The 15,654-nt window shown below is 37.0% G+C and overlaps 2 protein-coding genes across 2 annotated transcripts in view; one reads left to right on the forward strand and one right to left on the reverse strand.

Moving 5' to 3' along the window:
• WDR78 (WD repeat domain 78) overlaps positions 1–8,374 on the forward strand; it is a 37,665-nt gene extending 29,291 nt beyond the window's left edge. The window contains exons 16-17 of the mRNA XM_029287050.1: positions 2,158–2,240; positions 8,241–8,374. Of these exons, the coding sequence (XP_029142883.1) occupies positions 2,158–2,208 (51 nt within the window). The 3' untranslated portion in view covers positions 2,209–2,240; positions 8,241–8,374. The remainder of the gene's footprint in view (positions 1–2,157; positions 2,241–8,240) is intronic.
• A 1,145-nt stretch (positions 8,375–9,519) lies between these two features.
• Positions 9,520–15,000, reverse strand: TCTEX1D1 (Tctex1 domain containing 1). The gene is made up of 5 exons (XM_015829380.1): positions 14,939–15,000; positions 13,470–13,587; positions 12,793–12,884; positions 11,309–11,433; positions 9,520–10,620 (listed from the first exon to the last, which is right to left on the reverse strand). Exons 2-5 carry the CDS (start codon positions 13,580–13,582, stop codon positions 10,417–10,419), a joined length of 534 nt encoding a protein of 177 aa, XP_015684866.1. The 5' UTR covers positions 13,583–13,587; positions 14,939–15,000; the 3' UTR covers positions 9,520–10,416.
• Positions 15,001–15,654: the final 654 nt, after the last annotated feature.

The raw sequence follows: 15,654 nt of genomic DNA on the forward strand, positions 1-15,654 counted from the left end.
CTGGCGACCCCAAGGGGGAGGGCCTTCTCTGTGGGAGCTCCCACCCTCTGGAATGAACTGCCCCCAGAGATCAGGGTCATCCCTGATCTCCCTTCCTTCCGCCGCGCCCTTAAGACTTGGTTATTCCAGCTTGCAGGACTGGCCTAGGGTAATTTTTAGAGGGGTTTTAATTATATTTTAATTGGACAATGTTTAAATACTTCTTTTAATTAATTTTAAATTTGTAATTGTTATTTATGTATTTTAATTGATTGTCAGCCGCCCTGAGTCCGCGAGAAGGGCGGGATATAAATCCAAATATAATAATAATAATAATAAAAAAAAAATCCATAATTTCAGAAACCAATACTATCTTAAAATAGATTATATCAGAATGCAGTAGAAACATATAGAAAAGCAAATCAAAACACAAATTATCTCCAAAATTATTCGTTGATGGTTTTCAAAATCTGCGCAAAATTTAAATCAAAAGATCAATATAGCTGGACCAGCACATATATGATTAAAGCATTGGAAAAATTCAGGGAATCCAATAATTCTGCTAAGTGTTCCAAAGCAACATGGAATGTTCTTACTAGTTAAGTTAATCCACTACTTAAAAAATATAGCAGCCACAATAATTTGCACTTAGTTAAATATCACAAGCAAAACTTTGGGATGTGGAGATGAAGTGCACATTTATAATATTGATCTAAGGCAGAAGTATTCTATAAATGTTCTGGAACACTGATCTTGCTGTTATTTTGGCCAATATAGTGATATATTGAAAGCCCAGTAACTATTTGAGAACAACCCAGGTACATAACCTAAAGCACTTAAAGCTATCAGAAAACCATTTTACTACTTCTGCCTACGTCATTCAACCAACAGCCCAGATACATATAAATTGGTGGCGGATCTCAGCATGAAACTCTAGTGGCTCTTTACTTCTTTCCTGCTCAGACTGCCACCAGGTGTTTCACCTACAAAATGAAGGTGGTACTATTAGGCCTGCTTTTCCTCTGTGTCATAGTCATACATTCTGAAACAACAACTGTTAAACTCTGTGGGAGAGAATTTGTCAGAGCTGTTGTCTTTGCTTGTGGAGGATCACGGTGGAGAAGACAACTTGGTGACCCTTTCTCAGAAGGGCTCAAAGGTGAGCATATAAATTGCCCAAATAATCATAATTTTGGCATGCAATCGGTCATTACAATAAATGTACCATTATTTTGGTTTTACTATGCTATGGTTGAATAGATACATTTTAAAGATGAGTTATATTATAAAGGTAATAACGTTACAACTTATAAAACAGAGAATACCATGGAAAAATGTTACCACCTGTTCTATTTTGATAGTAGGGGCACCAGAGGAACTTCTTAAATGGACCAAATCTGGCAGATACCTTTTCAAGTCCCTATGCCTCAACCTCTGCAAGCTTTGAAATATGCTACATAATACTGTGAACTGTATTGCATAGGATAATGCATATTAATCAGGTTCTAGATTTCTACAAGTTATTTTTTAATGATAGCTGTTGGGATTATTTTGTTTTAAGTAAGAAATCAGATGCATGACCAAGATTACAAAACTCACACAGATCAGTTTGCTTTTGAGCGTTTGAAGTTAATATATAATTATATTATATATATATAATATATATATATAATTCCTATTCTAATTGGAGAAGCATTGGAAGAAAATACAATTTTCTTCATTCTTTTGAAAAGAAGTTAGCTTCAATTTGGGATGTACTTTCTAGGAAAGCAAAGCTACCAAGTATAAATTCTTAACTGAAACTTCCAGGTTGATCTTCTAAATGTTAACAACACAGACTGTGCGCACACAGGGAAATTTAAAGCACAGATTAGCTTTTATTTGGTAATAATTTTTAGATTTTAGGTTTGTGGAGATAAAATCTGAATTTGCTTTTCTCTCATTTTTATGTAATGGAACAACAAAGGCATACATATTTATCATTTAATCTCATTCAACAGATGCCAACGGAAATTACATGGAGAAGTCAAAATCCCAAAGCAACGAATTAATCNTCATTTATAGTATTAAATACTAATTTTCTTTAAGATTTCTCAGACATAGACTCTTCCTAATTTATTTAAAATGCCTTTCAATATTTTTGTTTTATACTTACGTATATATTTATTTGTTTTTCAGATGGATATTTTGCATGATATGATCGGCTCTAATCTAGCCAGTCCAGAGTAGTTTTTTTACAGAAATATTTAAGAAGAGTGAAGGTGATGTAAAACATGGCATTTAATAGTTCACCATTAATTATTAAATATCTATGTGGTTCTGTATGAATTTATATATATATATGTCTCTGATTGTTTTCCCTATATAAGACACCTACAAAGACAATCTGTTCTGAATGTTTTAAAAAGCCCCTAAATGGTTTTATGGAAAGTACTAATAATTGATTTCAGGTAGTCCTCAGGTATTAGCTATCATAATTGGGACTAGGAATTCTGTTTCTAAGAGACATGGTCGTAAAGTATGACATTATGTGTCCACACCAACTTATGATGACAGTTCTAATGGTTCTGGTTGCGGTAGTTAGGTGGGATGTCATATCTCCACCATGTGCAATCTCCTGCCAGCTGCTGCTTTGCTTGTCAGAAGGTGGCAGTGAAAGCCACAAATGGTGATCATGTGACTGCAGGACACTGCAACCATTGTAATTGCAAGCCTGTTGTGCCAATCATCCAAATCAAGATTACATGATGTTGCGATGGCCACAACTTCAAGGGCTGTAGATAAGCCTCCACGTTCAGCACCATCGTAACTTTAAACGGCCTCTGAATGAATAGTTGTTATCCAAGAGTGCCTGCAAAAACAAACAAGCATTCAGACACAAATAATGAAAGATGCTCTCTTTTTTTTTGCTATGAATGACATCCAGGAAAAAGCAGGTCTGTGTTTAAATTATGCCTGGATTCGGGGTTGTTTTTGTTGATGCCGTTCTAATATTTTTTTATATTATTGAAAGAAAAATGGGATGTTAGGAGAACGACAAAACCCAAATTTTCTTCCATAGACAACTAAGATTCACGTTGGTATTGATCGGTTAGCATCAAAGTAAGGGAGGCCAATTTACAATTTGCTCATATAAATATAGGAAGTCTCCAGATTATGAACCTCCGTCTTAAAAACAACCCCTAGTTATGAATAGGTTGCCTGCAGTATTCAGACTGGTGGAGGGCCAACTGGCAAAGAGATCCATCTCAAAAAAAGAAAGGCAGGTGTAGGCCAGCAAAGAGTATCCTTGTGTTGCAGGCAGGTGTGTGTGTGTGTGTCCTAGTGGTGTTTCTGTCTGGTGTGTGTCTGTGCAATACAGCCCCATCTACTGTTCCACTGCTGCATTTCCAAGCCCTCTTCTTCAGCTCACATCCTGCATGTGTTTCTGCTTGCATCTCTCTGTGTGTGTGCTCTGATAAGCCAAGTGAGTGCTGGAGATTGGAAGTTAGGACGTTTGGAGATCAGCTGTGGGGAATTTTTTTGTCTTTTGGGAGTTTTGGGGGGGTACCTTTAAGGGCATGCTGGGCTATACAAATTTGGGGCATCTGGCAACACTAAACCTGTTTTCAGCAGTTCATAGTCATAGACAAACACATAACTAAATAACCTGTTCCATTTTGCATACAAATTCAACTTAAGGGCAAATTTAGGAATGGAATTTGTTTTAACCTGGCGACATGCTCTTTATCAGGATTTGTTCTAGAATAATATTGCTGATTCTCCAGAGTTTCATGAGAAGCAGCACTAGGCACTGGAAAGGGAAGGAGCTGTAGCTGAACAATTTTTCCTTCCCCTTCTGCCAACACAGAAACCTGAACTGGTCTTGTCTGCAGTAATCTGCAATTAAAAGGAAACCTCCTGTGCAATAAGCAATCCAATCTAGAACAACCCCTCCATATGTAAGACATACCACTTTCCCATTATTAACAATTTTAAAAGTTCTAAATTATTGAAATAATTCTAAGCCTTGTAAGCTGGGGAGCTGTCACAAATGAATATTATAGTTTTTAGTTGTATCGTCAAATTGGCTTCCCAGGCATGGCAACAAGAACTGAATGTTTAAACAGATCAAATTATAAACTGGTTAGAAAGCATTAACACCTATCTCTAAGTGCAGTTTACACATTTTGATGAAGAAATTATGTGACAAACTGTTTCCTGTCGTGTTTCTAAAGATGGCATACATTAGAGTGAACAGTGTGTTAATCATTATCCTCTTAAAAGTGACAAAAGGATGTGTCCTTTCTTTTAAGAGCAGATAGAGATCGTTTTTTATTTGTTGGTTCTACTAAAGAACTGAATATTTTAATGCTTTTGTAAGCTGAAAATATCATCAAGGTTAATGGCATTCTATGTCAAAGTTAACAGTCATCGACAGTCTTGAAGTTGGAGACTATATGTGATGTAAGGGATCAATACCTTTCTTTATATTATAGCTACATTGTATTTTAAAGCATAATTAGAAGAGCAACTACTCTCAGCTATTTTTTCCAATAAAAAAATTAGAAAGAAACCTATTTATACTTACAGCAGGCCACTATTCAAGGGATTTTGAGCAAGTTACTTTCTTCTTAGTCCAAAGGTAATCTTAAATTAACTTGAGGTAGATATTCCAAAGGATTTGGAACGGCAGAAGCCCATGAAATGAATACTATGTGCCAACTTGTAATCTCCAAAAACACTCTTTAAAAAAGCACTATATAACAAATTCTAAAAAAATCTCCATACCCAAACTACCAAGTGTGAAAGGAAATACAATTACAATGGATCAAACAATCCAGATCAGAATTTGTCAAAGGAAAAATGAAGACAATATACATTGGCATACTAATAGGCTGCTTTTCTTTTCTTTTCTTTTTTTTTTTTCAAAAGAAAAAAATTCCTTTATTTGGGCCAATGTACATATACTACAGCAAGTTATATATTGTTTTGGAAAGCTGGAACAACAAAATAAAATGTTTCTCTAACGATATGCAATAGTTTTACTTCCCACTTGAAGCAAATCTGTACCTTTTTCTTTTTTTTATTTTAAAAGTTTTATTAATTTTAAACAATACCAATACAATTATAAACATACATTATATAACTAATTCAATAATTACCATAATTGTTCATCTGCTTTTCTTAACGATACAAGGTTCTCTAAGCTATCTTGCTTCCTTACAGAAGATACAGGTGCTTTTTTTTTTCCAGATGGGCAAAAAGTACCTTGCATTGCACTCCGAACTGCAATTTTGTGAGCTTCTGCATATATCCTTTAAAATATATACAGAATAGCATAACTGAAGATTACATGTGTTTCCTCATGTTATCCTTACCAGGAATTTCTGTCATTGTACTTGGGAATTGTTTTGCTGTTCCTGCTCCAATATTGCAACTTGCATAATTTACTCCACATAGACTGGAAATGGGCTGTAAACGTTCTCCTAGGATGGCATCCTGCTGTTCTAAGAGCTACTAGCCTGACAACCGTGTTAGCCTTGTGTCCATTTCTTTTGTTTCATGTCCTGCCTTTATTATTTTTATACACAACTCAAAGCAGCAAATATATCTAATAGTCCTTCCACCTCCTATTTTCCCCACAACAACAACTTTGTGAAGTGGTTTGAGCTGAGAGAGAGTGACTGATCCAAAACTACCCACCCAGCTTTCATGCCTAAGGTGGGACTAGAACTCACTGTCTCCTGATTTCTAAGCCAATGCTAGACCAATTTGGCTGTCTCTCTTGTTTCTAGTGATGAAAATAGATTCCCTGGAAAAGACAAAAGTTAGAAAGCTGAACTTACTTTTCAAGGATCAGGCAATCAAAAATGATCGTTTTAGTACTGATACAGACATGTATAGACAGGTGGCAAAATATTGATCATGAAGACCCAATGCAAGGTCTGTGTATAACATATTTTGTATGGATATCAGGATGCAATTATATATGGTGGGTCTGAGTTATAATGTCATCTGTGCATGTCATTTTTAATATCACTAGGGTTAGCTGTGGACATCTATGAGTGCTGTCAAAAGTTAATTCAAAGTTTAATACAATTTCAGCAATTGTAAATAACTATGCTCACGGTTATTTTAGTTTTATCTACACACTCAAGCTGAAGCAAGGCACTTTTATGATCTAAAGGCTTTTTCTCTGAGTTTCAACTCTACAACATCCTATGTCAGTGGTGGTGAACCTATGGCACGGGTGCCAGAGGCGGCACTCAGAGCCCTCTCTGTGGGCACGCTCGCCATCACCCCAGTCCTAGGCCTTCAGCTGGGTTTTATAAAACCTTTTCGCTTTAGGCCTCCACCACCGTGTGCAAAAAAAAAAAAAGGTTCAATCTATCAGTCAATTTCAACTTCTCGTGGGAAAAAAAAGATCTTGCAAAGTTGGAATTGATTGATTGAACTTTTTAGTCCCATCAGTCTGCCGTTATCGCCGCAGCCATGCCCAGCCAATGGGCCACACCCACCCGGCACCTGACGATGCATAAGTGGGTTTTGGGTTGCAATTTGGGCACTCGGTCTCTAAAAGGTTTGCCATCACTGTCCTATGTCATCCTTGCTAGATTAAATCCATAATTTCAGAAACCAATACTATCTTAAAATAGATTATATCAGAATGCAGTAGAAACATATAGAAAAGCAAATCAAAACACAAATTATCTCTCATTCCAAAATTATTCGTTGATGGTTTTCAAAATCTGTGCAAAATTTAAATCAAAAGATCAATATAGCTGGACCAGCACATATATGATTAAAGCATTGGAAAAATTCAGGGAATCCAATAATTCTGCTAAGTGTTCCAAAGCAACATGGAATGTTCTTACTAGTTAAGTTAATCCACTACTTAAAAAATATAGCAGCCACAATAATTTGCACTTAGTTAAATATCACAAGCAAAACTTTGGGATGTGGAGATGAAGTGCACATTTATAATATTGATCTAAGGCAGAAGTATTCTATAAATGTTCTGGAACACTGATCTTGCTGTTATTTTGGCCAATATAGTGATATATTGAAAGCCCAGTAACTATTTGAGAACAACCCAGGTACATAACCTAAAGCACTTAAAGCTATCAGAAAACAATTTTACTACTTCTGCCTACGTCATTCAACCAACAGCCCAGATACATATAAATTAGTGGCGGATCTCAGCATGAACCTTTAGTGGCTGTTTACTTCTTTCCTGCTCAGACTGCCACCAGGTGTTTCACCTAGAAAATGAAGGTGGTACTATTAGGCCTGCTTTTCCTCTGTGTCATGGTCATACATTCTGAAACAACAACTGTTAAACTCTGTGGGAGAGAATTTGTCAGAGCTGTTGTCTTTGCTTGTGGAGGATCACGGTGGAGAAGACAACTTGGTGACCCTTTCTCAGAAGGGCTCATAGGTGAGCATATAAATTGCCCAAATATTCATAATTTTGGCATGCAATCGGTCATTACAATAAATGTACCATTATTTTGGTTTTACTATGCTATGGTTGAATAGATACATTTTAAAGATGAGTTATATTATAAAGGTAATAACGTTACAACTTATAAAACAGAGAATACCATGGAAAAATGTTACGACCTGTTCTATTTTGATAGTAGGGGCACCAGAGGAACTTCTTAAATGGACCAGATCTGGCAGATACCTTTTCAAGTCCCTATGCCTCAACCTCTGCAAGCCTTGAAATATGCTACATAATACTGTGAACTGTATTGCATAGGATAATGCATATTAATCAGGTTCTAGATTTCTACAAGTTATTTTTTAATGATAGCTGTTGGGATTATTTTGTTTTAAGTAAGAAATCAGATGCATGACCAAGATTACAAAACTCACACAGATCAGTTTGCTTTTGAGCGTTTGAAGTTAATATATAATTATATTATATATATATAATATATATATATAATTCCTATTCTAATTGGAGAAGCATTGGAAGAAAATACAATTTTCTTCATTCTTTTGAAAAGAAGTTAGCTTCAATTTGGGATGTATTTTCTAGGAAAGCAAAGCTACCAAGTATAAATTCTTAACTGAAACTTCCAGGTTGATCTTCTAAATGTTAACAACACAGACTGTGCGCACACAGGAAAATTTAAAGCACAGATTAGCTTTTATTTGGTAATAATTTTTAGATTTTAGGTTTGTGGAGATAAAATCTGAATTTGCTTTTCTCTCATTTTTATGTAATGGAACAACAAAGGCATACATATTTATCATTTAATCTCATTCAACAGATGCCAACGGAAATTACATGGAGAAGTCAAAATCCCAAAGCAACGAATTAATCCAGTATAACATGGAGTCTGAGAAAGATTTGCGAGGCATGCAACAGAGGTCTGTGCACAAAAGAAATGAGGATGTCATGCAGCTTACAATCACTTGTTGTACTATTGGGTGCAGTGCAAACTCTATAAGTTCACTGTGCTAAAAATGTTAAGATCCTGCCATGGAAGCTTATCTAAATAAGACGCATCATGTCTAGAATGGAGCGTTTTCAAATCTTTTCTGTTACACTTTGTATTTCCCAGCTCTGCTGCTGCTATTCTACTTAGGATGTTATACAAATTAGAATTTTTTTTATTTCATACTTGTGTATCAGCCATCTGAAGTTAGCTGCTTTGTTTCCTAATCTTGAAATAAAAATGTGCAATTCTGTAAACTGGTTTCCCTAAACAGTTCTTATCAATGCATAAAAATAGTATCGGGCTTGCAAATTAAAAAAAAAATATCTCTGAACACGTTTCACTTTCTTAGGGAGTTAAAAGAACAATTTGAATGAATGGCTGGAGCTCAGTGGTTCTGCAAACCAGCGTTAATCCTTGATAGAGCTAATAGAAATCCTGACTGAAAACCTAGAATGACAGCCAGAAGAGACAATATTGACTAGATATTTCAATGTTTATTAATCTAATTACTTTTTGCCTGGACTGATCTCAAAATAAAGATGCTTCTGAGGTTTTTGCAAAGAAACTTGCCAATAGTGATGATAAATGTTTGGTGGAAAGAAAAAAAAATATTTGGGGGAAGGAGTGCAGGAAAAAGAATGTTGCAGGTTTTTTTTTTCCAGAGATAGGGAGAGGCCTACTAACATTCTTGGTTGAAAAACATTTGGTTTCAAGAAATGCTTAGTGCTCCAGAACCGCTGCAGCTGGCAGTCAGATGGACTACATATTTCATATTATTCTCACCTCATAGCTTCATTCGAGATGCATTTTAATGGGGGGGGGGAAATGTTGCCTCCATTAGCCCACTGATGTCAGATAGTGACTGTGATGTCTCTACTCATAAACTGCAAAGTTTTGTGACTGCCTTACTGTGATTCCAACTTTTCATGCTGGAAATTTAAATCAGCTTCAAATCAGGTGCCATCATCTGGGTTACTTATTCTTGTGCATCTTAACCTTTTAAAATGAGTTATCACGTACTTATTAATGGAAAAATGTAAATACAAATAGACAAAAGGTAGCCATAAATGGTTTCTACACATTTTTATTTCAAATTTAATCTTTAGATTTCTTTTCTTAAAACGTTATTCAGTTTATCAATACATTTAACAAGTGATTTATTTATATTTTTATATTTATATTATTTAATTTTAGCTGCTCAATAGGCAACCTCTTAGGAAGTGGACTGGTCCTTAACCAGTTATGTTCTTATCTAATTATTTTATAAAAATAAAAAGAACACTTTAATTACTACTGCTATTATCTAATGTGTACAGTACCGTATAGTTTCCCATGTTTTTCTATTAACTCATACCAATTTCTCTGAAAAGCCAAATTACATTTTAAATGGATTAGCTTACCTTTCCAACTAATTACCTGTATAAGTATAAGCAAATCTGCTTATTACAGTTATATACCAATTATTATTCAAGAATGTAAACATAGGTAATTGCATTTCATATTCATATCTATTATTCTATCACAGGTATTATATCAGGGATACTGAATCTTTTCCTGGAAACCTGCAGCAGTGCTTAAAAGTTTGCGAGTCCTTTTGAATTTTCAATATTTCTTCACAAATATTACCTAAAATAGGACCTGTTCTCCACACTAAAGAGAACCTAATTAAACTAATGAGTCAAAACATTATACTTGTACATTTATTTATTGAGGAAAATGATATCAAACTACATTAATGCAGAACCACTGAAAAGTCAAAAGGGTTCACAAATTTTTAAGCACCAATGTATTCAGGACCAAATAGTTCTGTGTCATTAGTTGCAATTACAATAGTGGTGTCTCAAAAAGTAATTGACTTTTTCTTCCATAATTAATAGATTACTTAGCAAACATAACAACCATGCACATTGGTTTATTAATGCAACTTATCATTATGTAAAGGTGGATAGAAGTGTAATTCAAAAATAAGATCTAGTTTGTTTTTCAGCTCACATTTTTTGCATCATCATTCAGAGTAAAGAGCATAGACATTTGCAAGAGCAAACAATGATCTATTTTTAAAGGAGTATGAAGAAAAAGTATCACTTGTACTGTCCCAAAGGCACCTGCTTCCAATCTGCATGCTCTGTTTACCTAGCTGTCCAATATATATAATCACAATAATTTTGTATCTTGGTACCATCAGGTCTTTTATCCGGGCTTTTATTACCTAGGAGAAAAATATATTTGCTTAAACTCTTAGTTACTGTTAGAGAATTAGAAGTCCTTAGAATACAGTAGAAATCTGCTTAAGTATTTAACCATTTCATTCTAATTACAGTGTATTAGTAAATTGGATTTATAATTCCAAATAATTTACAGGATCAAGTACCATTGGTTGAAAGTCACAAAAGCTGATTCCTTCAGTGAGTCAGAGCAACTTACTCCTGTGTTACAGACAATTATAAATTCCTAGATTATAAATTGGACCATAAAGTCTTGACCTTCAACTGTTCCTTCACATAGCAGTGATATCATATTCAATATATGGGAAATATATAGAGGCATATAATAGAGAAAAGTACATTCTGAATAGCCTGAAAAGTTGTTTGCAATTTCTTGTTTATTTTACAAAAGAACAGCAAAGTAGCAGTAAGAGCTTCTCAAAAAGTAACTTGAGATATAAAACCATAGCTGAAAAAGTTCATTTGAATATGTCCTAACATAGGCTAGCACAATTATCAAATATTTTTATAGATATCTTATATTTCACTCTTAATGTCCCCCTGTTGCTGAAAAACAATTGAAATTTCCCTCAAATAAAGCTTAAGATAGGCTCCCTTCTATTTGCACTGTAGAGTTTCTATAACTTCTATTCCAATATTGATTTTAATTCTTATTTAGTGATACTTTTGTACCTCAGATATAGTTTTAGTCATTTGCCTGCACAACTCTGCTTCATATTGTTCTTCCTGTAGATAACTTACTACCACATCCTTCAAGATATTATTCACAGCAGTGATTGGGAAATACTTTGTAGGACCTAAGAAGCAGAGAGAGAGTACATAGCATTATTCTACAAGACTTTAATATGAATAGAAAACCTTGGCTATAGATCCAACAATCCTGCTATATTGCATCATTATATTAGGAGGGGTATTCCTGGGAGGGATGAGCAAAGAATGCATGCGGGCATACTAAAAATATATACTCCCAGTGTGGTCACTCAAGGTATGAATGTATGTACTCATCCCAGCTAAAAGGAGCAGACAGACACCTAACAAAATGAATTTCAATGGTGAAAAAAGTAAGGTTCTAAATTTAGGCAAGAAAAACCAAATGTACAGGTATAGTATAGGGGGTACCTTGCTCAATAGTAGTAACTGTGAGAGGGATCTCGGAGTCCTAGTGGACAATCACTTAAATATGAGCCAGCAGTGTGCTGCAGCTGCCAGAAAAGCCAACACAGTGCTGGGCTGCATTAACAGAGGGATAGAATCAAGATCACGTGAAGTATTAATACCACTTTACAATGCCTTAGTAAGGCCACACTTGGAATACTGCATCCAGTTTTGGTCACCACGATGTAAAAAAGATGCTGAGACTCTAGAAAGAGTACAGAGAAGAGCAACAAAGATGATTAGGGGACTGGAGGCTAAAACATATAAGGAACGGTTGCTGGAATTGGGTATGTCTAGTTTAACGAAGAGAAGGACGAGGGGGGACATGATAGCAGTGTTCCAATATCTCAGGGGCTGCCACAAAGAAGAGGGAGTCAAGCTATTCTCCAAGGAACCTGAAGGCAGGACGAGAAGCAATGGGTGGAAACTGATCAAGGAGAGAAGCAACCTAGAACTAAGGAGAAACTTCCTGACAGTTAGAACAATTAACCAATGGAACAACCTGCCTCCAGAAGTGGTGAATGCTCCAACACTGGAAGTTTTTAAGAAGAGACTGGACAGCCGTTTGTCTGAAATGGTGTAGGGGGGCTGGACTCGATGACCTCCAAGGTCCCTTCCAACTTTTATTATTATTATTATTATTATTATTATTATTATTATTATTATTATTACTACTACTACTATATCGGGTAGCAGTAATAAAGGAAGATGCTCAAGACAGATAATGACTTTAGAGATTAATGAGTTTGACAGTCAAATGTAGTCTGGAATTGACAAAATATGCAAGTAAGATATATTCTTGTGATTAGAGATTAGAATGTCAAAAATGGAAACAAGGAAACAGGATGGCCTAGAAACAGAAGAATGATATCTGGTTATAAAGTATCTAGGATGTTCCTACTGCTAGGTACCATCACCTTTAATAAATATACTTGTTTGGCCAGTAAGTCCTAAATATCCTACATGGGGGACTGGATGATTAATATAAAAATTATACTTACCTAATTGGTATGTGTTCTCCATCTGAATAGCTGGGCGCAGACTATCCTCATGGTGGCCAGGTTCATCCATATATGACACCGTACTTACAGAGCTAAACATTATAACCAAAAATGACTGCCATATTAATAAAAAAAATCAACAATCTGTGAAGTATCAAGGAATGTAGGAACTATCTGAATAGGGATTCTTGGTATGTTAAGCCCCATTGATTTTGTATGAATCATTTTTGGGAAGACATATTAAGTATTGCCTTGATATAGTAATTAAAGAATTACCCCGATACCTGGGGAAGTACAAGTCCCTAAATCTTAAAGTTGCTGAGGTTGAGGAACACTGCTCTATAACAGCTCTGTTCGTTGCATGATAACCTTTTAGTTATTTGAAAACTGCAATTTTGATTCCCTTCCATTCTTCTTGTTATTCCTTTCTAATTTCATCCTGCAACTGGAACAGGATTTCTGTACATGCCCCATTATGGCAGAACAAAATGCTATAAAGTCAGTATAGAATCTCTATTCAATATGGCTCTCGGGACGGGACAGTTTCTAAAAAATAGCTACTTCCATGGTTAAATATAGAACAGTTTTAATCTCATGGTGCCCAAAGGAAATAACCCAACAGAACTACCAAAAAATTAACAAGATAAAAAATAAGAAAATATAATGCTGCTACTTACTCTTTGTTTCTTCCAAAGAAATCCTTTGCTCTGATCTCATGGCTCCCCATAGAAGATATGCTGCCTCTGTTCTTGGCCAAGCGGGTGGCTTTATCCTTCATGATCTCTGACATATTTACTAGACAGGAATTACATTTTAAGCCTAATATTTAGCTGAAAAGATATTGGCAGGCTGATAAAGAAATGAATGTCCATTTTACAAAATCAAGTAACAGAAGAGACAGTTACATTGCATTAGCCTTTTAAGTCTTTAGGAATAACAATTATATGACCACTTAAATATGTTTATTTCTCTTTTGTAACCTGCAAACTGGAACTGAGAACCACCTATGGTCTCCAGAAGTAGATTCACAGCACCACTACAAACAAGATTTTGCAACTTCCTAGTTTGCCATCAAAATGACAGGAAAAGGGCACTAACAAAAATCCAAGAGTACTTCAGAGCAGATTTTAATTCAGGTATATTTCAGGGATTCAGAATCTGCACTTATTACCATCCACATCCAACAAGTGACAACTTACCTTAAAATAGCAACTTCATTCTTGGGAAAACCCACAGTTACCCTTCTATAACACATTCAGTGTGTTTTCTAGGATCTTTTAATACTATAAGAAATCCACAAATGGAACATTCACTTCATGCTCCACAAACTCTACTTTCTTCTCAGCAGATATCCCTATTGATGTTTTTCCCTTCTATTTTTGTCCGTTCAAGTCAATAACTGTGAATACTTGGAGAAAACTAAACTCTTAACATATATACTGGTAGGTTTAGTGCCTAGTGTCAATGAAGATTCTCAATCATCCACCTGGTTGTCTCAAAAGTGGGTTGTTTTTTTCCCCAAAAGGCAACTGGACTTTCTTGGGTTTTTTTCCCCCCCTTTTGGAAACGTTTTGCTTCTCATCCAAGAAGCTTCTTCAGGTCTTAGATGAGAACCGAAAAATTACCCCAACAACCAAGAAAAGGCCAGTTGCCTTTTTTTTTTTGGGGGGGGGGGGAAGCACTTTGGGGATTTTAATGCCTAGTGAAATGAAATCAGTAATCCGTGTAATTATTTCAAGCGCTACATTCTGCTTTGAATGAAGTACCCCCACCATGTCTGGGGTCCCCAAAAACCCTTTCTCCCAGGGGAATCCGACTTCTACCGATCGCCTGGAGAAAGATCAAGGTGCTTTCATTTGCCCTTGTTCTGATTTGGGACGTTTTCAGTTCTCCAACTCGAGTCGAACCCAAATCAGTGCCAACAAAAACACGCTTTGCCCAATTAACCCGATTCTGGGGTTCCCAGAAAATGAGCCACAGCTCGACTAGTCCGCTCGATGCCGACCGCGCCGCCCTCTCCCGGGGCTGCCAGCATCCGAACGACCGCTAAAGTGGCCTCAAAGGGAGAAGCGACATTTTACGGCGCGGTGCATTTTGCCAGCTATCCGGACGTCGGCACCCGAAGGACGGCAGCCGCGGTTCTTACCGCTTTTGCTGCTGCAGCAGCCCTGGGAAGCCGGAGATGTTGCTGGTTACCCGGGCGACAACCCAGGCTCAGGACGGCTGAGAGGGAAGGGCGGCTTCAGCCTTGCCCCCGCCTCCAAGGGCGGCCGTGCAGAAAGGGAGCGGAGCGACTCGCGGCGGCAGAAAGACAGGCTAGTCCAGTGTTTCTCAACCTTGACAATTTTAAGGCATGTGGACTTCAACTCCCAGAATTCCACAGCCAGCAATGCTGGCTGTGGAATTCTGGGAATTGAAGTCCACATGCCTTAAAATTGTCAAGGTTGAGAAACACTGGTTGTGGCGCCTGCGTGAAGGAGGAGGAGGAGGAGGCGACTGCCAGGCTAGGTGGGCGCAGCGCGCGAAGAACGCGGCTGGAAGTCCGCCCGAACCTTCCCGCGGCAGCGCAGTGGAGTCACCAGCCGAAGAGGAGATTAGCGCAAAAGCCCTGCGCGCGCATCCGCCTGGCTGGCTCCTTCCCGAGCCGCCGCTTTTGCCGTTCTGTCTCTCAAGCCGCGCGGGGGGTTCGGCTCCCCTTTTCTCTCCCCACTGCGGGATTACTTCGTCTTGGAGCCTTGCGCGCTTGGGGTTCTGGTCGGGCTTCGAAAAGACTAGCGCAGGGGTAGGCAACCTCGGCTCTTTTATGACTCATGGACTTCAACTCCCAGAATTCCTGAGCCAGCATAGCTGGCTCAGGAATTC

This window comes from Protobothrops mucrosquamatus, unplaced genomic scaffold (assembly GCF_001527695.2).
Source record: "Protobothrops mucrosquamatus isolate PMUCROS unplaced genomic scaffold, P.Mucros_1.0 scaffold_18, whole genome shotgun sequence".
Lineage (NCBI taxonomy): Eukaryota > Metazoa > Chordata > Lepidosauria > Squamata > Viperidae > Protobothrops > Protobothrops mucrosquamatus.

Coding starts and splice junctions, on each gene's coding strand:
- TCTEX1D1 (XM_015829380.1), bottom strand. CDS start 13,582: ATGTCAGAGATCATGAAGGATAAAGCCACCCGCTTGGCCAAGAACAGA. Junction 12,885..13,469: donor TTCTTTGGAAGAAACAAAGA/GTAAGTAGCAGC, acceptor TATAATGTTTAG/CTCTGTAAGTACGGTGTCAT. Junction 11,434..12,792: donor GGAGAACACATACCAATTAG/GTAAGTATAATT, acceptor TCTGCTTCTTAG/GTCCTACAAAGTATTTCCCA.